The sequence below is a fragment of the Oncorhynchus tshawytscha genome, linkage group LG14, assembly GCF_018296145.1.
Source record: "Oncorhynchus tshawytscha isolate Ot180627B linkage group LG14, Otsh_v2.0, whole genome shotgun sequence".
NCBI lineage: Eukaryota > Metazoa > Chordata > Actinopteri > Salmoniformes > Salmonidae > Oncorhynchus > Oncorhynchus tshawytscha.
Genome location: NC_056442.1, coordinates 48,575,975 through 48,598,764, shown reverse-complemented (window position 1 = coordinate 48,598,764; position 22,790 = coordinate 48,575,975). Strand labels below are relative to the sequence as shown.

At 42.4% G+C, this 22,790-nt stretch overlaps 4 protein-coding genes across 4 annotated transcripts; 1 reads left to right on the top strand and 3 right to left on the bottom strand.

Annotated features, from left to right (window-relative positions):
• Positions 1-507: 507 nt before the first annotated feature.
• On the top strand, positions 508-2,562 carry LOC112267632 (sarcolipin). Its single transcript, XM_024445829.2, has 2 exons — positions 508-663; positions 1,748-2,562. The coding sequence occupies exon 2, from the start codon at positions 1,883-1,885 to the stop codon at positions 1,976-1,978; it is 96 nt and encodes a 31-aa protein (XP_024301597.2). The 5' UTR covers positions 508-663; positions 1,748-1,882; the 3' UTR covers positions 1,979-2,562.
• Positions 2,563-3,068: 506 nt separating this feature from the next.
• LOC112267631 (olfactory receptor 2AT4) lies at positions 3,069-4,242 on the bottom strand. Its single transcript, XM_024445828.2, has one exon. The coding sequence runs from the start codon at positions 4,082-4,084 to the stop codon at positions 3,074-3,076; it is 1,011 nt and encodes a 336-aa protein (XP_024301596.2). The 5' UTR covers positions 4,085-4,242; the 3' UTR covers positions 3,069-3,073.
• Positions 4,243-5,357: 1,115 nt separating this feature from the next.
• Positions 5,358-6,344, bottom strand: LOC112267470 (olfactory receptor 2AT4-like). The gene has a single exon (XM_042296569.1). It carries the CDS (start codon positions 6,330-6,332, stop codon positions 5,358-5,360), a length of 975 nt encoding a protein of 324 aa, XP_042152503.1. The 5' UTR covers positions 6,333-6,344.
• A 12,277-nt stretch (positions 6,345-18,621) lies between these two features.
• On the bottom strand, positions 18,622-19,648 carry LOC112267630 (olfactory receptor 2AT4-like). Its single transcript, XM_042296615.1, has one exon. It carries the CDS (start codon positions 19,637-19,639, stop codon positions 18,668-18,670), a length of 972 nt encoding a protein of 323 aa, XP_042152549.1. The 5' UTR covers positions 19,640-19,648; the 3' UTR covers positions 18,622-18,667.
• Positions 19,649-22,790: the final 3,142 nt, after the last annotated feature.

The following is a 22,790-nucleotide window of genomic DNA, read 5'->3' as shown; positions in this document are numbered from 1 at the left end:
TTGGTTATTGTGTGAGTTGACTCCATAACCCAGTCATTGGTTATTGTGTGAGTTGAATCCATAACCCAGCCATTGGTTATTGTGTGAGTTGAATCCATAACCCAGCCATTGGTTATTGTGTGAGTTGACTCCATAACCCAGCCATTGGTTATTGTGTGAGTTGAATCCATAACCCAGCCATTGGTTATTGTGTGAGTTGAATCCATAACCCAGCCATTGGTTATTGTGTGAGTTGACTCCATAACCCAGCCAAAACACAACATGCATATTTTCCTAGCACGCCTCATCTCTAATTCTTATAATTCAAAGAATGAGTATTGTATTTAGAACTACTGTAATCCAGCCCAGACAATGGGCTTTAAAAATGACCTTGTGTCCCCCATCCCCTGGGTCCTACCCTCATCAGCAGAGGAGGTGTGTGTGAGGGTCTGCATGTGGTTGCATGTCAGGTTCCATTGTCAGGCTCCAGAGGGTTCAGCTCCACCTCACGGCCCAAACATCCAGAAACTATATCTGAACCTTGGGCAGTCGATTGGCAGGAGGTTACTTTAGGGGTGGACCCTGGCCCTCAGGACTGTAGAAGACAGACGGACAACTCTGAAACACCGACCACAGGATTACAGAGGACCGTTGCCTGTCACACCCACCACCAGACCCAGCCAGGTAAATGCCCAATGGCTGACATTTTATACTGTCTAGATAGACACACTGTAGATATGGAAGTGTCTGTCAAGTTACTTACTCTTCTCTGCATCTGCAAATACAGAAAGGAATCTTGAATCTTTCCCTGGAGGCAGAACTGAATGATTTCCACTACATGGGCCAGATGCGAAGTCAACATTTTGGACTTTACTTCAGGTTAGGGTTAGACATTAGGGTTAGCTGTGTTGTTGAGGTTAGTGTTATTGTTAATCTAGCTCCCACAGTCTCATGTCAGAATTAGATGTTCATCCATGTTTCTCAAACATCACATTTCGAAGTTGTTCCAAATTTCACATTTCAAAGTGATAAAGGTTAAATTTGGACATTAACTCCAAGTGTTTTCAGTTTGGGTTAAATTTAGGCATTAACTCCAAATTATTAAGGTTTGGGATAGGCTTACTTTTTTTTTTTTTTTTTTACATCAAAAACAACTTTCTATTGCAGGATTCAAACTTGCAACCTTTGGATTAGAGGCAGATCCTTACACCCATTTGCCATCCCCCATCTACAACACCAGAGCAAAACCGAAACCTACTAGAAGGAAACAGCGCTCACTGTTGCCCCTAGTGGATGACATCTCCCGTTGTCCTCAGACAACATGGATGGATGTAGAATACTGACTTGTATCACAGATGACCTGGCTGTAAGGTTCGGGTTAGGTTTAAAATCAGATGTTATGACTTTGTGCCTATGCCAGCTAGTGATCATTTTGCAGAGCTGCCTTCGGGGCAAGATTCCTGACAATAAATGCCAACCTACTACAGAAAGGGTAGGAGCTAGAGGAAGGAGCAAGGTAGGGACAGACTGGTCATAGGGCAATTCTGGCAAAAAATGTCAAATGGGCTGGTTCACCTTAAGCCTAGTGGGCTTGTCTAAACTCTAAGTTTGGCACAAAATTATCATTATTCAGCTAATAATGGGGGCCTCGAGATAGAATGGGCGTAAATGCTGGTTCCAGTCTGTCCCTGGAGTAAGGTGTTGTTTTGGTATACAGTTTTAATTTGTCACCAGAAAATTCAAGGTCAACATCTTCCCCCCCTTTCAGATTACACCTTCAGAGACTTTTGCCTCCCTGACAGAGTGACCTGCCCTCCCAAGCAAGGTGTGAGGACCCTCATCCTTCCTGTCTCCACACATTCCCATTCTTCTTCTCCTCTGCTGCCGCACCTCTCAGGGCAGAATGGACCGGTCTGTGCAGGAGCTGTTTCTGAACTTCACAGTAGTCTTGATCACTGTGCTGCTCATGTGGATCCTAGTCAAGACCTACCAGGCCTGAACCACCAGGGGACAGATACAGGGGGAGAGAGATGAAGGGCTGAGAAATGGTGGAACTGGGTGGTACATTTCAATCCAGTTACTGCAGTTGCAAACAATCTTGAAAGCTTACTGGGCGACAGGTAGCCTAGTGGTTAGAGAAGTGGGCCAGCAGCCCGGGTTGCTGGCATCATCCTAGATGCCATTGCCTGCTGTTGTGTCCTTGAGCGAGGCACTTGACCCCCTACAATTTCTCTGCGGCTGATCCATGCGTCTGACCTATTGCTTCCAGTCCCTCGTCTGTGTTTGTCTCAGGGGTTTGGGGTGTGAGCATAAAGACACATTTCCATTAACGGACAATATAGCGAACGGACAATAAAATACAATACATCTTATATTATCTTAACTCTGAAACATAGCAGTTGCACATGGTCCCTGAGAAATGAAGTGAATACAAGACATTGAAAGGTATAGATATACCTTCACTGCTTCAGCTGTCTGCTATGAAAGACATGCAGTTCCTCACTCCTGCCTCTTAGAGGGACTGTAGTGTTAGAGATGAGTTGGCAAGCATTCTGTTTACACGCTCTACAATAAAAAGAACTGTTATTGTACCCAAAATGTTTCTCTTGTTTGATGCATCCAACATTATGTTTTAAATAATACATGTGCACCCAAACCATGAAAGTAGGCAGAGCACACACCCTACCTACATTCTTTGAAAATGTAGGAGAACCTCTTTTTGGTTCCAGATAGAACTCTTTTGGGTTCCACGTAGAACCATTTTGGAGTCCGTTTAGAACCCTCTGTGGAAAGGGTCCTACATGGAACTCAAAGAACTCAAAGGTTCTTCAAAGAATAATCCTATGGGGATAGTCAAATAATTATTTTAGGTTCTAGACAGTGTAGAGAACTTCACCTGGACTACCTGTTGATTGTGTGATGATGAAACAATAACAAACAAGCTGTTTGTTTTGGAAGCTGAACCCCTTGTCTTTATACTCAGTTAGGCCATGGAAATCAGCAATGCAACACTTATAAAGCACACATGTACAAATATACAGTATAGTATTTTTATTTGATTGAACAAAAAATAATTTATTAGTCCTATGCGCTCTTATTGAACGTGCACTTGTATTCGTCTAAATCGCTTGATCATTATCTGTTTTATTTCATCAGTTCTTAGACAGTATATCAGTGGATTGATCATGGGAGGGAGCAGGCTATACAACATGATAACAACAATACGTAAATCAGTGCTGAATCTAATGCCGATATTACTGGCCAGATAAATAAAACACCTGGGGAGAAAATACAGGGCAATGATGATCAGCTGACCACTGCAGGTAGAAAGGGTTTTGAGGCGACCTTGGGGGCTCGCAATCTGAACAACTGCCACAATAATAGAGCAATATGAGAATATAATGAAAGCAAGAGGTCCCAGTAATACCACCATTGCTACAACAAAAGCAGGAAAACTATAAGGAACCCTATCAGTGCATGCAAGCGTTGTTATAGCGATATGATCACAGTAGCACTGCATGATTTTGTTTGAGTCACAGTAAGGAAGAGGATAGGCCCTAATTACCAGTGAAAGAGAGGGAAGGTGTGCAAGCACCCACGCAGTGACATTGAGTATATGAATAGTGGAGTTTTTGATAATCATTGGGTATCTGAGCGGGAAACAGATTGACACGTATCGGTCTAAAGCCATTATCAATAGGAGAAGGCTAGTTACGGCTCCAAAATAGTGAACTAAGTACATTTGCAAAAAACAACCAAAGAAAGAAATTGCTCCTGCCTGAAACCAATATCTGGCAATAATCTTTGGTAAAGTGGTGGTGCTGAATAGCACGTCAGACACAACCAGATTCAAAATGATAAAATACATGGGTTTATGGAGAACGTTATGAGTTGCAAACAAGATAATAACAACAACATTTCCTATTAAAATGCAGCAATAGACAAGGAATAATACAGTTGAGGCAAGACCGTAGAACTCTGGCTGAAGTCCAGGGAACCCAACGATGACAAACGCTGTCACAAAGCTGTGATTCCTCACTGACATGGTGATGTGTTCTCTTAGAACCAACACTGGAAAGTAATTAACATTTATGTTATAGTACATTATCCATCATTGCAACCTAGAGCAGCCTAAAAGTTTTTATCAGGTTTTTGTCAAATCAAATGTAACATTGTTCATGATACTGCAGTGTCAAATCCTAAATTGACATATGCATATGTGACTGTCATGTAAATCATGCATATTGTCAGAAGAAGATTTTAACAAAGAAATGTTATGATTGCAGATTTCATGTTGGGATTTGGCCCATTGTGCATTTACCAATAATTATTTCAGCTCACAGACAGAAATGTTTTGCAATGCCAACAATTATAATATATATGTATATTTTTTAGTTTGTAGATAACCGTCAGTAAACCTTGGAAAATGATAATGTATAATTTGTTTGTTGATATGATTAATTACATGTGAATGTATTGCCTAACATAATGTTTAACCAGGACCTTTAAAGCTATATTAATCATGAACAACAGGCCTTATGCATGGATTTACTAAATGTAGGAGGAAATAAACAAAGCAATAATATGTGTAAGAAGTTTAAAAGCAGACATTCATATAAGGTGTTGGCAAATCAAATGAGAAACGAAGTACCTTTATCACTCATAATCCATGTTCTCAGTTTGATACACCAAAAATCAAATACATTGTTAGAAAAATGTCCTTACCTCGATTACAGTAAACTAAAATGTGAAAACGAAGACACTTCCTGAGAAGCTCTTCACCAAAGATCTTTATGCTCACAATTTATCTACTAAGTGACCGAATAATTTATGATGACGTTGACAAGTTCTGGAGATGGCAAAGCCACAAGGGGAAGAACTACCCAGTGAGCTAACGCAATACTCTTTCTACAACAAGAAACCCAACATGCTGTGTCTGTGTCACTCTAATGAAATGTGTTCCCTACTGAGCAGGTTAAACAGAATCAAGGCCTTCCTTGTATGTCAGTTTTGGATTTTAAGGGAGGATTTGGTACTCAGTTTCTATTGTTGTAGGGAATTCTGAACATAATAAAAAATCCTCTGATTCAAAACAAAGGTAATCGTTGGCTATACCTGGCAATAATCTTTGGTAATATGAATATGAATATCAGAAACAACCCTATTTAAAATAACAAAATACATAATGTTCTTCGTACAACAATTAACACTAAATGCTATATCTGTGTCAATCTAACAAGGTGTTCGCTACTGTTACACAGCGTTATGTCCATTTTGGCCTTGAGGTCAGGATTTGGTACTCAGTTAATATTGTTGTAGGGACAAGTATTTCCAAACATAATAACAGAACTCAATCTCTGATTAAAAATCAACTTTAATCATTGGCTTACAGCAAATACATTATCTTTCTGTGGAGCAATTGACTTCTTGAATCTTTTCATAAGGCTTGTTTTTATATGTTTGGTCTTGAAACAGTATATCAGTGGATTGATCATGGGAGGGAGCAGGCTATACAACATGATAATAACAATACGTAAATCAGTGCTGAATCTAATGCCAATATTACTGGCCAGATAAATAAAACACCTGGGGAGATAATACAGGGCAATGATGATCAGCTGACCACTGCAGGTAGAAAGGGTTTTGAGGCGGCCTTGGGGGCTCGCAATCTGAACAACTGCCACAATAATAGAGCAATATGAGAATATAATAAAAGCAAGAGGTCCCAGTAATGCCAGCATGGCAAAGATAAAAGCAGGAAAACTATAAGGAACCCTATCAGTGCATGCAAGCGTTGTTATAGCGATATGATCACAGTAGCACTGCATGATTTTGTTTGAGTCACAGTAAGGAAGAGGATAGGCCCTAATTACCATCATCAGTGGGCAGGCTTTCGCAACAATCCAAGCAGTGGTACTGAGAATATGAATAGTGGAGTTTTTGATAATCATTGGATATCTGAGCGGAAAACAGATTGAAACATATCGGTCTAAAGCCATTATAAATAGAATATATGAATTTACAGTTCCAAAATAGTGCACTAAGTACATCTGGACAAAACAACCTGTGAATGAAATGGCCCCTGCTTGAAACCAATACCTGGCAATAATCTTTGGTAATGTGGTGGTGCTGAAGAGAATATCAGAAACAACCAGATGTAAAATAACAAAATACATGGGTTTGTGGAGATCCCGGTCTGTTGCAAACAATACAAGAATAACAACATTTCCTACTGCAGTGCAAAAATACACCAAGAATAATACAGTTGAGGCAAGACCGTAGAACTCTGGCAGAAGTCCAGGGAACCCAACGATTACAAACTCTGTCACAAAGCTATGATTCCCAGCTGACATGATGATGGTCTCTTAGACAACCTGCGGAAATAAAGGATTCATTAATTATTGAATCCTTCATTGAAATCTAAATGGAAATGTTATCTATTTCATCGTAAAGTATATGAGTTACCCTCATGACTTAAAATGTTATATTGTATGAAGTTGTAACTAATTTTATTTGGCCTAGTTTTGTCAACTCAATTTGATTTTACCTAACTTAAGTTACCAGGCTGCCTTTCATCTTTAATGTACAGTATGTCAACTCAGGAAATCAAGTTGAATTAACAAAACTAGGCAAAAACTAAGCAGCACAATTGGGTGTATTACATTATAAGTTCATACATTTTCATACATTTTATGTCAACGGAGTAAAATCTTTTGGTTGTTGACACTAAACGTTTTACAGTGAAAAGTACATTAATAGGATGTTAATGCAACATGTATCATTATAGGTTAATGTACATATCTCTTCTAGCATACCGGTATGTTTTAACGTTGCATTATTGTATTGATATTACAAGTGATATGACATTTTTCATCATGTTATACACTGAGTATACAAAATATTAAGAACACTTGCTCTTTCCAGGACAGACTGACCAGGTGAATCCAGGTGGAGGCTATGATCCCTTATTGATGTTACTTGTTAAATCCTCTTCAATCAGTGTAAATGAAGGGAAGGAGACGGATTAAAGAAGGATTTGTAAGCCTTGAGACAATTGAGAATGTATTGTGTATGTGTGTCATTCAGAGGGTGAATGGGCAAGACAAAATATTTAAGTGCCTTGGAACAGGGTATGGCAGAAGGTGCCAGGTGCAGCGGTTTGTGTCAAGAACTGCAACGCTGCTGGGTTTTTCACACTCAGCAGTTTCCCGTGTGTATGAAGAATGGTCCACCACCCAAAGGACATCCAGCCAATTTGACGCAACTGTAGGAAGCATTGCAGTCAACATGGGCCAGCATCCCTGTGGAACACTTTCGAGACCTTGTAGAGTCCATGCCCCGACGAATTGAGAATGTTCTGAGGGCAAAAGGGGGGTGCAACTCAGTAATAGGAAGGTGTTCCTAATGTTTGGTATACTCAGTGTATGTCCCACTGCATATTACTGTCAAGATATGAAGACATTTAAAGAATAATACTAAAATAATGAATAACCATTATTCAGCAACCTATTTTTGCCCAATGTGTGGTATGTCAATACAAAAGCTGCATCTCACAATAAATATTTCAATTGAGTCTTTTGTCATGAAGTGAAGTTATCCAATGTTATCATCTAAAGATTAGAGAACATATTCCATCTCATTCATATATTCAGAAAACACATTAAGAAGATGCATAAAGTGAGTTATCAAGACATGCCATGTAACTCCAGATCTGCATAGTAGTAAATCAGGGCTTACCCAAGTCTGATGTCTGACACGGACACTTGCTGTGTCCAATTTATAATAACGGTTGACACCCCGTGACATAATTCTGCACCTGACCTTACTCCCTGAGGTCATTTTCCTCAAGGTGTTTATGAGGGGTTTTCTCTTGTTTGTCGTTATTTATTTCAATCATGATGTAATGATGCAAAATAAGACATGTTTTTATTTCATCATACTTAATGATAAAAGCTAGTTATCTTAATATCTTAATCTGTCTCATAAAGCTAGCTAGCTGCTATGGGAGACCAACATGGTGATGAGCTCTTTGGGTTTAATGGTGGCCATCTTGAAGCATGTGGGAACAGCAGACTTGGATAGGGAGCGATTGAATATGTCCGTAAACACACCAGCCAGCTGGTCTACCCATGCTCTGAGGACGAGACCAGGGATGCCGTCTGGGCCACCAGCCTTGCGAGGGTTAACATGTTTAAATGTCGTACTCATGTCGGCCACGGAGAAGGAGAGGGGGGGCTGCAGTCCTTGTTAGTGGGTGGCAACAGTGGCACTGTACTACACTCAAAGGGGGCAAATGTGTTAAGTTGGTGTCCGTGACGTGGCTGGTTTTCCTTTTGTAGTCCGTGATTTCCTGTAGACCCTGCCACATACGTCTCATGTCTGAGCCGTTGAATTGCAACTCCACTTTGTCCCTATACCAACATTTTGCTTGTTTGTTTGCCTTGCGGAGGGAATGACTACATTGTTTATATTCTGCCATATTCCCAGTCCTCTTTCCATGTTTAAATGCGGTGGATCGTGCTTTCAGTTTTGTGCGAATGCCGCCATCCATCCACGGTTTCTGGTTAACAACTGTAACAGTAATGCAATTAACAACTCAAATAGCTCTAACAGAAATCAAATTGATAAGCTATATAGCATTAAACAGTAATCCAATTAACAACCCAAACAACACTGTAACCGTAACTCAAATACAATTTATACATACAGTTTATACACCGGATGAATATACACAAGATATACTAAGAATGATATGTACAGCAGTAGAATGATATGTACAGCAGTAGAATGATATGTACAGCAGTAGAATGATATGTACAGCAGTAGAATGATATGTACAGCAGTAGAATGATATGTACAGCAGTAGAATGATATGTACAGCAGTAGATATAAACTCAGCAAAAAAGGAATCGTCCCTTTTTCAGGACGTCTTTCAAAGATAAATCATAAAAATCCAAATAACTAGACAGATCTTCATTGTAAAGGGTTTAAACACTGTTTCCCATGCTTGTTCAATGAACCATAAACAATTAATGAACATGCACCTGTGGAACGGTCGTTGAGACACCAACAGCTAGGTAGGCAATTATTAAGGTCACAGTTATGAAAACTTAGGATACTAAAGAGGCCTTTGTACTGACTCTGAAAAACACCAAAAGAAAGATGCCAAGGGCCCCTGCTCATCTGCGTGAACGTGCCTTAGGCATGCTGCAAGGAGGCATAAGGACTGCAGATGTGGCCAGGGAAATACATTGCAATATCCGTACTGTGAGACACCTAAGACAGCGCTACAGGGAGACAGGAGGGACAGCTGATCGTCCTCGCAGCGGCAGACCATGTGTAACAACACCTGCACAAGATCGGTACATCCGAACATCACACCTGCGGGACAGGTACAGGATGGCAACAACAACTGCCTGAGTTACACCAGGAATGCACAATCCCTCCATCAGTGCTCAGACTGTCCGCAACAGGCTGAGAGAGGCTGGACTGAGGGCTTGTTGGCCTTTTATAAAGCAGGTACTCACCAGACATCACGGGCAACAACGTCTCCAATGGCCACAAACTCACCGTCGCTGGACCAGACAGGACTGGCAAAAAGTGCTCTTCACTGACGCGTCGCGGTTTTGTCTCACCAGGGGTGATGGTCGGATTCACGTTTATCGTCGAAGGAAGATCTCCGAGGATAAACCGAGGCCTGTACTCTGGAGCGGGATCGATTTGGAGGTGGAGGGTCAGTCATGGTCTGGGGCGGTGTGTCACAGCATCATCGGACTGAGCTTGTTGTCAATGCAGGGAATCTCAACGCTGTGCGTTACTGGGAAGACATCCTCCTCCCTCATGTGGTACCCTTCTTGCAGGCTCATCCTGACATGACCCTCCAGCATGACAATGCCACCAGTCATACTGCTCGTTCTGTGCATGATTTACTGCAAGACAGGAATGCCCGTGTTCTGCCATGGCCAGCGAATAGCCCGGATGTCAAACCCATTGAGCACATCTGGGACCAGTTGGATCGGAGGGTGAGGGCTAGGGCCATTCCCCCCAGAAATGTCCGGGAACTTGCAGGTGCCTTGGTGGAAGAGTGGGGTAACATCTGACAGCAAGAACTGGCAAATCTGGTGCAGTCCACGAGGAGGAGATGCGCTGCAGTAATTAATGCAGCTGGTGGCCACACCAGATACTGACTGTTACTTTGATTCCCCCCTTTGTTCAAGGACACATTATTCCATTTCTGTTAGTCACATGTCTGTGGAACTTGTTCAGTTTATGTCTCGGTTGCTGAATTTAAACGCGGTTGACAGTGAGAGGACGTTTCTTTTTTGCTGAGTTTACTAAGAATGATCTGTGCTGCAGTAGATATACTAAGAATGATATGTACAGCAGTGCATATATTTGAGTGAGCTATGTCAAGAATCCAGCATATAAAAGAATATGCGGTGTGTACAAACAGTGAAACTGAAATGCAATGTCCAGTACTAGAACTATTGTAATGTGTTATGTCGAGAATACAGTATTTAAATACACAGAACAAAATCCCATGACAAAATGGATAGAATTGCAGGAACCTAGCTTCCGGACCAGAGTCGGGAAAATGAATATATGTTTATGTGAATGGTGGGTATAGACAAACAATCCTTTATCGGACTTTGTTTTGCTTCCTTCCTAAGTTTGGGTTTTTCTTTTGTTTGCCTCTTAGTGGGAACATGTAGTGGGCTGTCTTTTAGGTTCCAGTGGACACCCCCATGAGTGTCCTTCAGCACCCTTCCTAAAACCCCACCCCATTTGTTAGTTTCCCCTTCTGTTTGAGCAACATTTTGGGTTTTCTTGCTTGGAAACGTAACACCCCAAAGAGCAAACAATGCAGATGTAGAAGCACGGTGGCTAGGAAAAACTCCATAGAAAGACAGGAACCTCGGAAGAAATCTAGAGAGGAAACTATGCTGCTGATCCAATCAGGTGGACTGGGGACAGGGCCAACCATACGTTGTCAGGCCAGGTAGTCCTGAGGCATGGTGCCAGAGCTCAAGGTCCTCTGAGAAGGAGGGAGAGAGAGAGAGAGAGAGAGAGAGAGAGAGAGAGAGAGAGAGAGACAGGAGAATTAGGAGTATACTTATCACACAGGACACAATATAAGACAGGAGAACAATAATAAAAGTCTACAGAAAGGTGGGACCAGGTCCGGCTGGGGATAGGCAGAGGTTGTAGCAACCCAGACAGTCGTTGTTGTGAGGACGTGCTTTGGGCACAGGTGGAACAGGCCGCAACAAAGGATCTCACATCCTCAAACATGTTGGGCCACCAGAATTTCCTCCTCAGGAATTCCAGTGTCTGATTAACCTCTGGGTGCCCAGACAATTTAGAAGAGTGTCCACATTGTAGTACTTGGGAACAGGCTGATCGCAGAACATAAAGTCTATTAGTGGGTCTCCCGCTGGGGTCAGGTTCTCGGGTCTGGGCTTGTCGAACCATGGTCTCAATACTCCATATCACAGGGGCCACAATGCGGGAGCTGAGGATGATGGGATCAGAGAACCCTCTCCTCGTTAGAGACATCGTGTTGGCGGGACAGGGCGTCTGATTTCTGATTCTTGGATCCCGGGCGATAGGCTAGTGTGAAAACGAACCTGTTAAAAAATAGAGCCCACCTAGCATGGCGAGCGTTTAAGCATGGCGAGCGTTCAAGGTACCACTTAACTGCCAAGAGCTCTTGGTTGCCTATACCATAGTTGCGTTCCGCTGGCGTGAACTGCTTGGAGAGATATTCACATGGGTGCAGTTTCTTGTCCTCCTCGTTCTGCTGTGAAGGGACCGCCCCTGCTCCGGTGTCCGAGGCATCTACCTCTACCACAAAGGGGACTAGTAGGATCAGGATGAACGAGGATGGGCCCAGAGGTGAAACGTGAATGCCCTGAATGCCCTGTCAGCCTCAGCAGTCCAACAAATATGGGTCTGGGACTTGCGGGTTAGTACCATGAGAGGTGCTGCCACCGCACCAAAGTTGCGTATAAAACACCTGTAAAATTGTCAAACCCGAGGAACCTCTGGACCTGCTTGAGTGACGTGGGACGGGGCCAGTCGGCGACCGCCTCAACCTTTACGGGGTCCTGGATGCCTGCGGTAGAAATAATGTGATTCAGGAAGGAAACATGATACGTGGAACTCACACTTGGGATATGTGGTACACTTCTTGACATATAGTTGGCTCTGCAGGAGGCGTCTCAGTACTTGAGACACCTCCTGCGTGGTGGTTCTCGGGAGCAGTGATCAAAAGAAAACTAAGGGTCTCTGAGTGGTTCACCCCAACCTGTAGTAGAATGGGCTGGGTCTGATATTCCACCTGGCCAGAGCCGATGGTGCGTCCATCGAGAGCTTGAATCTGCAGAGGGATGGGACATTTCACACAGGGGATTTTTTATTCTCTGGTGAAGTCTTGGTCAATGAAATTAACCGCGGCCCTGGAGTTCACGAAGGTTTAAATGTGGTCCTGATGGTTGTCCCAATGGAGGTTTGCGGGTGGTGTCAGACGGTGACTGGGTAGCTGGGGTGTAACAGCACAGCTGGTCAGGGTCCTGGTGAGCCCCTGCATTTCCTGTCAACTCTGGGCATGTAGAACGGAGATGGCTGAGACCGGCGCAGTAGAGGCAGCAGCCGGCACGCATGCACCTGTCACGTTCCTGTGGGCACAGACGTGTGTGTTCCAGCTGCCTAGGCTCCTCAAAGTTGGGCTCAGGGGGCTTGGGGTGCTCCGGAAACTGGGATACAGGAGTGGTGTCAAAAAGGCGCTGTCTCACACGTTTTGGATGCGGTTGTCAATCCTGATGGCCAGCGTTATCAGGGACTCGAGGTCCTCTCTCAGCTCCCGAGCAGCCAGTTCATCCTTGGAGTTAGGTGGAAAGCGATGACCAGTGCCTCAGTTTTCCACCCACCTTTGGCGTTGAGGGTTCGGAACTCAATAGTGAAGTCAGCCACTGGTCTAGCCTCTTGGGGGAGGTAGAACAGTCGGCTAGCTGCTTCTCGGCGGAGAGTGGGTGGTTGAAGGTGGTGGTTGAAGACTCTTCGCAGCTCGGCAGTGAAGGATAATATAGAGTTGCATGACTCTGTTCCAACACCGCCGTTGCACCAGAGAGCACTGAGTTAGGAACCCCTTGCCTCCTCCCGTGTGGCTGCCACAACGTTCGAGGGCTGGGATCTTGGGTTACCGTTTCAGGTTCCCTGGAGGAACTAAGGCGATGCCTGTTGCACTGGGCGATGAGACTTGGGCATTGGCTCCTCCTGTGTTAGGGTTTGGCCGTGGTTGGGGGGAATCGGTAAGTGCCCGGAGGGTCTTTAATATTTGGGAAGTTGTTCTTGTTGCCGCTCCTGCAGTGCTCCTTCTTGGGTTATAGCATTCTGGATCTGGCTGATCTCTGATGGGTCCATGTTGAGGCAGAAGTTTTCTGTGACGTGCTGAGGTTGGACCCAGGTGCAGAGAAGAGACCAGATGAGGAATCAGTGTTTAAGGATAAACATAATACTTTACTGAGACACATTAGCTGCAGGATCACAGTACACTCGAAAACTCACTCAGGAAACGAACACACGGGAAACAGTTCAAGCTTCTGCAAAGAACAACAGAAAACACACCTCTCTTAACAGGAAAATCATAATGATTAAATTGGACACACCTGAGTGTCATTATCGTCTCTAGGACTGTCTCTGCTGCCCTCTGGTGACAGGTGGAACCATGACACCTTGTTAAAGTTAACACGCTTGACTTACTCACATTGGCCACAGAGATTGGGAGGACACAGTCCTCATGAGTGACGGGGGCCCACGTCAGTGGCTGGATGTTATTTTCCATGAGCGGCGAAGGTGTTGAGTTTGTCCCTTTATAAACCGGGATTGTCTGGTGTCCCTGCCACATGCGTCTCTTGATTGAGCCATTGAATTGTGAGTCCACTTGTCGTTTTGTCTCTTCTATTGCCTTACGGAGGTCAAAGCTGGTCTGTTTGTACAAGTTCATGACCTTGCCGTGGCCTTGCTGTCATTAAATGCGGTGGTTTGCCCTTTCAGTTTTGTGTGAAATCTGCCATCTATCCACTGTTTTTGGTTTGGATAAGATCTAATCTAATCAATAAACATCTTCTTTGCACTTCCTAATCAGCCCAGTCACTGAGTTAGTGTACACATCGATACTCTTCATAGAGGCGACCCGGAACATTTCCCTGTCTGCGTGATCAAAACAGTCTTGAAGAAAAGATTCTGATTGGTCACACCAATGTTGAACACTCCTTACCACAGGAGTTTCCTGATTAAGTTTCTACCTATAGGCGGAGAGGTGCAGGATGGAGGCATGATCTGATTTCCCGAAATGAGGTTCTTGTAGCTGTCCCCAAAGGGAGAGGAGCAATAGTCAAGCGTGTTCTCTCAGGCTTTAGCACAGGAGATGTTTTTGCACCAAGTCCGGTGTAGTTCCTTTAGCACTGTTGTGGTGTCGTCTTGGGGGGGAATATACACCGCAGTGACAATAATCAAGAAAATTCTCTCTGGAGGTAATGCAGTTGATATTTGCTAAGATATTCTAGAGAACAAAATTATTTGAGTTCCTGTACGTTACCACAACCACACCGTGAGTTGTTAATCATGGGACATACCCATCCACATCTGTTTTTCCCGGAGAGTTATTTCTTCCTGTTATCGCACAGAACGGAGAACCCCGCTGGCTATATGGATGGGGACAATATATCTGGAGAGAGCCATGCTTCCATAAAACAGAGTATGTTACAGTCCCTTATGTCTCTATGAAAGGAGATCCTCTACCATATTACCCAAACTTGTCCTTTCTTTGACGGTCCATGAGGGAGTGAACATGTGCACACTTAGGCAAGGAGCTAGAGGGAGAAATGGAATTGGCCTAATGTTGCGTGCATGTTTTACTTGCAAGGCCTGAATTCAATCATAGTGTACATACAACCTTTGCTTCAGATACAACTATGGCACATTACGGCACTGCAACAACAATAAAGAGTAATGTTGATATTGTGCTATTCTGGTATCCTTATTAGAAATCACCTTATAGCTAGAATCCTTTGTAGAAACAATATCAAAGAGACCACCCCGCCTCTGTTTTGGTAAAAAGCTGAGGGATAGGCCTGTAGAAATGTAACCACTTTCAAATTCATAGACATAGCCATGGATGCAAGGAATACTAGGTTTCAATCCAATATGAGATAGATATCCACCAGAGATGTTTTCCCATCAAACTCACTTATTGTGGATACAAGTCTGTGCGTGATGAAGTAGTGCATATAAAATAAGGTTTGTGGTTAAATTCCCATGCTCCCAATGAAAAACACAAGTTAAATGAGTTTCCTTCGCATTTTCAACTCTTCTGATGGTTTTGTCACAGAAGCTGTTGCGTTATATACTATAGCAAATGCGTCCACTCTAGTCTTGGCATGTGTGCTGTAGCCAAAAGCCTGCAGATACAGTGTGTATAGGCTACCTACATTCGATTATCATGGATATGAGTGTTATTGTTTTTATGTGTCCAATGGCAGCCAACCATCCATCATCATGTCACAAGAAAAAGACCCTTGATATTTATTGGAATGGAATATCAAGATCATCAGGTGCACTTTCACCACCCTGTGAAGTTCATCACAACTTATTTAATCTGTAGTCTAATAAATGGCATGGTTTCCCGAGTAGTAGTGGGAGGACCACACAACATATCATCACGTGACTCCAAGTTTACTTCGATATTATTATATCACTATTTGTACAAAAATGCCTTTCCACTGCAATGTGTTACCTAGTTAATTTTACCAACAAAAAGATCCCACCATATCAAACAAACAAATTCTGTTGGTATTTATACAATTGTTGCCGCATATCCTGTTTAATTCAGCCTAGTTGTGACTTTTTTAACGCGTTCAACATTTTAGTTGTAACTATGTTTTAAGGCTTACAGTGTTTGCTTACATTTACATTGTTTTACTCCAAAGTTAGTAAACAATCGTATTTTGGGTTCTAAATGGGTCTAACAGCTGAACAAAGCTCATTGTAACCGCATTCAGAGGTGGAAGAAGGATCGGACCAAAGCGCAGCGTGGTAAGTGTTCATGATGATTTATTCAAAACTAACTGAACACTGAAATACAAAACAATAAAGGATGTGACCAAAACGTAAACCGAAACAGTACCGTGTGGCCCAAACACTCACACGGAAACAAACACCCACCAACCAAAAGTGAAACCCAGGCTACCTAAGTATGATTCTCAATCAGAGACAACTAGCGACACCTGCCTCTGATTGAGAACCATACTAGGCCGAACACAAAAACCAACATAGAAAAACAAACATAGACTGCCCACCCCAACTGACGCCCTGACCATACTAAAACAAAGAATAACATTTATTTATTTTATTTTACCTTTATTTAACCAGGTAGACAAGTTGAGAACAAGTTCTCATTTACAATTGCGACCTGGCCAAGATAAAGCAAAGCAGTTCGACAGATACAACGACACAGAGTTACACATGGAGTAAAACAAACATACAGTCAATAATACAGTATAAACAAGTCTATATACAATGTGAGCAAATGAGGTGAGAAGGGAGGTAAAGGCAAAAAAGGCCATGGTGGCAAAGTAAATACAATATAGCAAGTAAATAACAGAACTGTGGTCCGAACGTGACACTCATGAGGAATGTATAGGTTACAGTGAGCGCCAAAAGTATTCAACACCCTGAGGAACATACAGTGATGCCGAAACGTTGGTAAATACCCATTAAATTGGCACAGTGATGCCCAAACGTTGGTAAATACCCATTAAATTGGCACAGTGATGCCCAAACGTTGGTAAATACCCATTAAATTGGCACAGTGATGCCCAAACGTTGGTAAATACCCATTAAATTGGCACAGTGATGCCGAAACGTTGGTAAATACCCATTAAATTGGCACAGTGATGCCCAAACGTTGGTAAATACCCATTAAATTGGCACAGTGATGCCCAAACGTTGGTAAATACCCATTAAATTGGCACAGTGATGCCCAAACGTTGGTAAATACCCATTAAATTGGCACAGTGATGCCGAAACGTTGGTAAATACCCATTAAATTGGCACAGTGATGCCCAAACGTTGGTAAATACCCATTAAATTGGCACAGTGATGCCGAAACGTTGGTAAATACCCATTAAATTGGCACAGTGATGCCCAAACGTTGGTAAATACCCATTAAATTGGCACAGTGATGCCGAAACGTTGGTAAATACCCATTAAATTGGCACAGTGATGCCCAAACGTTGGTAAATACCCATTAAAATGGCACAGTGATGCCGAAACGTTGGTAAATACCCATTAAATTGGCACAGTGATGCCCAAACGTTGGTAAATACCCATTAAATTGGCACAGTGATGCCCAAACGTTGGTAAATACCCATTAAATTGGCACAGTGATGCCCAAACGTTGGTAAATACCCATTAAATTGGCACAGTGATGCCAAAACGTTGGTAAATACCCATTAAATTGGCACAGTGATGCCAAAACGTTGGTAAATACCTATTAAATTGGCACAGTGATGCCCAAACGTTGGTAAATACCCATTAAATTGGCACAGTGATGCCAAAACGTTGGTAAATACCCATTAAATTGGCACAGTGATGCCAAAACGTTGGTAAATACCCATTAAATTGGCACAGTGATGCCCAAACATTGGTAAATACCCATTAAATTGCTGGGAGTTTATACATGGAGTGTGCGACTTTCTTTATTTTGATAGTTTGTAGTTTATTCGTCATTAGTCGGCACTTCCACACAAACACATTTATCTGGGTGTTCTCCAGCTCATGTTTTTTAATCCACGTTACAGTGAGCCCCCAATTTATTTGGAGAGTGACAATTTTGTTGTTGTTTTGGCTTTTAACTCCAGCACGTTTGTATTTGAAACAATACAATGACTATGAGGTTAAAGTGCAGACTGTCAGCTTTAATTTGAGGGTATTTTCATCCATATGGGGGGAACCGTTTAGAAATGAAAGCACTTGTTGTACATGGTCCCCCCATTCGAGGGGACCAAAAGTATTGAGACAAATTCACAAATATGTTTATTCAAGTCGTCAAAAGTTTTAGTATTTGGTCTCAGATTCCTAGCATGCAATGATTACATCGAGTGTGTGAATCTACAAACTTGTTGGATGCATTTGCTGTTTGTTTTGGTTGTGTTTCTGCTTGTTTTGTGCCCAATAACAGGGGAGGTTAGTATTTTTGGTGGGTATAATACTTGTCCATCTGTAACGCTTTCACTCATCATTATTCACCACTCACTCAGGACTCTCCGTAACCATGGTAGCATCCACTTTAATGGAGATGTGTTTAGAATGTATTATTCATTTACATGTCCCAAAACATCTACCAACAGCAGATGCTGCTACTAGCTTTATAAATCATATTGGCATTGTTTAGTGATGTTAACTGATGTGTTAACCAACTTTCAAATGAACACTTTTAACTAAGCAATTCAGTGTTGAGTCAACAATGCTAAATAAGAATACATGTGGTAAAAATAGAGAAAAACATTTTGTTTTACTACATTTTGTTTTTATAAAGAATACTCAATAATTAAGCATATGTACACCATAAGGAATTGGATGAATTCAAACAATTGCAAAAGTAGTTTGAGTAGTTGTGTTACAAACATTAAGATACAGCAGGGACACTCTCCTTCTGTGGATCAGTTGATTTTTTGAATCTTTTCATCAAGCTCTGTTTTATATATTTGGTTTTGAAACTGTAAATCAGTGGATTGATCATGGGAGGGAGCAGGCTATACAACATGATAATAACAATACGTAAATCAGTGCTGAATCTAATGCCGATATTACTGGCCAGATAAATAAAACACCTGGGGAGAAAATACAGGGCAATGATGATCAGCTGACCACTGCAGGTAGAAAGGGTTTTGAGGCGGCCTTGGGGGCTCGCAATCTGAACAACTGCCACAATAATAGAGCAATATGAGAATATAATGAAAACAAGAGGTCCCAGTAATGCCAGCATGGCTACAACAAAAGCAGGAAAACTATAAGGAACCCTATCAGTGCATGCAAGCGTTGTTATAGCGATATGATCACAGTAGCACTGCATGATTTTGTTTGAGTCACAGTAAGGAAGAGGATAGGCCCTAATTACCATCATCAATGGGCCGGCTTTCGCAACAATCCAAGCAGTGGTACTGAGAATATGAATAGTGGAGTTTTTGATAATCATTGGATATCTGAGCGGAAAACAGATTGAAACATATCGGTCTAAAGCCATTATAAATAGAATATATGAATTTACAGTTCCAAAATAGTGCACTAAGTACATCTGGACAAAACAACCTGTGAATGAAATGGCCCCTGCTTGAAACCAATACCTGGCAATAATCTTTGGTAATGTGGTGGTGCTGAAGAGAATATCAGAAACAACCAGATGTAAAATAACAAAATACATGGGTTTGTGGAGATCCCGGTCTGTTGCGAACAATACAAGAATAACAACATTTCCTACTGCAGTGCAAAAATACACCAAGAATAATACAGTTGAGGCAAGACCGTAGAACTCTGGCAGAAGTCCAGGGAACCCAACGATTACAAACTCTGTCACAAAGCTATGATTCCCAGCTGACATGATGATGGTCTCTTAGACAACCTGCAGAAATAAAGGATTCATTAATCATTATATCCCCAATTTCACAAACTTCAAAGTGTTTCCTTTCAAATGGTATCAAGAATATGCATATCCTTGCTTCAGTTCCTGAGCCACAGGCAGTTAGATTTGGGTATGTCATTTTAGGGGAAATTTTTAAAAAAAGGGTCCGATCCTTAATTAGCATCTTATTGATATTACAAGTGATATAAAATGATTGATCACATTACATTTCCCACTACATATGACTATCAAGATATTAGGCCTTGTAAAGAATATTACAAAAGTAATGAATTTTGCATACATTTTTTTTCAATACTTTCGACAGCATCGCCCAATTTGTGGCATATCAATACAAAAGCTGAACCTCACAATAAGCCCTTAAATAAGCCTTTCATCTAAAGATTAGAGAACATATTCCATCTCATTCATATATTCAGAAAACACATTAAGAAGATGCATAAAGTGAGTTATCAAGACATAACATGTAACTCCAGATCTGCATAGTAGTAAATCAGGGCTTACCCAAGTCTGATGTCTGACACGGACACTTGCTGTGTCCAATTTATAATAACGGTTGACACCCCGTGACATAATTCTGCACCTGACCTTACTCCCTGAGGTCATTTTCCTCAAGGTGTTTATGAGGGGTTTTCTCTTGTTTGTCGTTATTTATTTCAATCATGATGTAATGATGCAAAATAAGACATGTTTTTATTTCATCATACTTAATGATAAAAGCTAGTTATCTTAATATCTTAATCTGTCTCATAAAGCTAGCTAGCTGCTATGGGAGACCAACATGGTGATGAGCTCTTTGGGTTTAATGGTGGCCATCTTGAAGCATGTGGGAACAGCAGACTTGGATAGGGAGCGATTGAATATGTCCGTAAACACACCAGCCAGCTGGTCTACCCATGCTCTGAGGACGAGACCAGGGATGCCGTCTGGGCCACCAGCCTTGCGAGGGTTAACATGTTTAAATGTCGTACTCATGTCGGCCACGGAGAAGGAGAGGGGGGCTGCAGTCCTTGTTAGTGGGTGGCAACAGTGGCACTGTACTACACTCAAAGGGGGCAAATGTGTTAAGTTGGTGTCCGTGACGTGGCTGGTTTTCCTTTTGTAGTCCGTGATTTCCTGTAGACCCTGCCACATACGTCTCATGTCTGAGCCGTTGAATTGCAACTCCACTTTGTCCCTATACCAACATTTTGCTTGTTTGTTTGCCTTGCGGAGGGAATGACTACATTGTTTATATTCTGCCATATTCCCAGTCCTCTTTCCATGTTTAAATGCGGTGGATCGTGCTTTCAGTTTTGTGCGAATGCCGCCATCCATCCACGGTTTCTGGTTAACAACTGTAACAGTAATGCAATTAACAACTCAAATAGCTCTAACAGAAATCAAATTGATAAGCTATATAGCATTAAACAGTAATCCAATTAACAACCCAAACAACACTGTAACCGTAACTCAAATACAATTTATACATACAGTTTATACACCGGATGAATATACACAAGATATACTAAGAATGATATGTACAGCAGTAGAATGATATGTACAGCAGTAGAATGATATGTACAGCAGTAGAATGATATGTACAGCAGTAGAATGATATGTACAGCAGTAGAATGATATGTACAGCAGTAGAATGATATGTACAGCAGTAGATATAAACTCAGCAAAAAAGGAATCGTCCCTTTTTCAGGACGTCTTTCAAAGATAAATCATAAAAATCCAAATAACTAGACAGATCTTCATTGTAAAGGGTTTAAACACTGTTTCCCATGCTTGTTCAATGAACCATAAACAATTAATGAACATGCACCTGTGGAACGGTCGTTGAGACACCAACAGCTAGGTAGGCAATTATTAAGGTCACAGTTATGAAAACTTAGGATACTAAAGAGGCCTTTGTACTGACTCTGAAAAACACCAAAAGAAAGATGCCAAGGGCCCCTGCTCATCTGCGTGAACGTGCCTTAGGCATGCTGCAAGGAGGCATAAGGACTGCAGATGTGGCCAGGGAAATACATTGCAATATCCGTACTGTGAGACACCTAAGACAGCGCTACAGGGAGACAGGAGGGACAGCTGATCGTCCTCGCAGCGGCAGACCATGTGTAACAACACCTGCACAGGATCGGTACATCTGAACATCACACCTGTGGGACAGGTACAGGATGGAAACAACAACTACTGCCCGAGTTACACCAGGAACGCACAATCCCTCCATCAGTGCTCAGACTGTCCGCAATAGGCTGAGAGAGGCTGGACTGAGGGCCTGTGGGCCTGTTGTAAGGCAGGTCCTCACCAGACATCACCGGCAACAATGTTGCCAATGGGCACAAACCCACCGTCGCTGGACCAGACAGGACTGGCAAAAAGTGCTCTTCACTGAAGAGTCACGGTTTTATCTTACCAGGGAGGATGGTTGGATTTACATGTATCTTTGAAGGAATGAGCGTTACACTGAGAACTGTACTCTGGAGCGGGATTGATTTGGAGGCGGAGGCTCCGTCATGGTCTGGGGCGGTGTGTCACAGCATCATCGGACTGTCATTGCATGCAATCTCAACGCTGTGCGTTACTGGGAAGACATCCTCCTCCCTCTTGTGTTATCCTTACTGCAGGCTCATCCTAACATGACCCTCCAGCATGACAATGCCACCAGTCATACTGCTCATTCTGTGCGGGATTTCCTGCAAGACAGGAATGTCAGTGTTCTGCCATGGCCAGCGAAGAGCCCGGATCTCAATCCCATTGAGCACGTCTGGGACCTGTTGGATCGGAGGGTGAGGGCTAGGGCCATTCCCTTCCAGAAATGTCCGGGAACTTGCAGGTGCCTTGGTGGAAGAGTGGGGTAACATCTGACAGCAAGAACTGGCAAATCTGGTGCAGTCCATGAGGAGGAGATGCACTGCAGTACTTAATGCAGCTGGTGGCCACACCAGATATTGACTGTTACTTTTGATTTTGACCCCCTCTTCATTCAGGGACACATTATTCCATTTCTGTTAATCACATGTCTGTGGAACTCCTTCAGTTTATGTCTCAGTTGTTGAATCTTATGTTCATACAAATATTTATACATGTTAAGTTTGCTGAAAATAAATGGAGTTGACAGTGA

Excerpts from the sequence above, each read along its gene's own strand:
- LOC112267632 (XM_024445829.2), top strand. The coding sequence starts at position 1,883 with ATGGACCGGTCTGTGCAGGAGCTGTTTCTGAACTTCACAGTAGTCTTG.
- LOC112267631 (XM_024445828.2), bottom strand. The coding sequence starts at position 4,084 with ATGTACTATAACATAAATGTTAATTACTTTCCAGTGTTGGTTCTAAGA.
- LOC112267470 (XM_042296569.1), bottom strand. The coding sequence starts at position 6,332 with ATGTCAGCTGGGAATCATAGCTTTGTGACAGAGTTTGTAATCGTTGGG.
- LOC112267630 (XM_042296615.1), bottom strand. The coding sequence starts at position 19,639 with ATGTCAGCTGGGAATCATAGCTTTGTGACAGAGTTTGTAATCGTTGGG.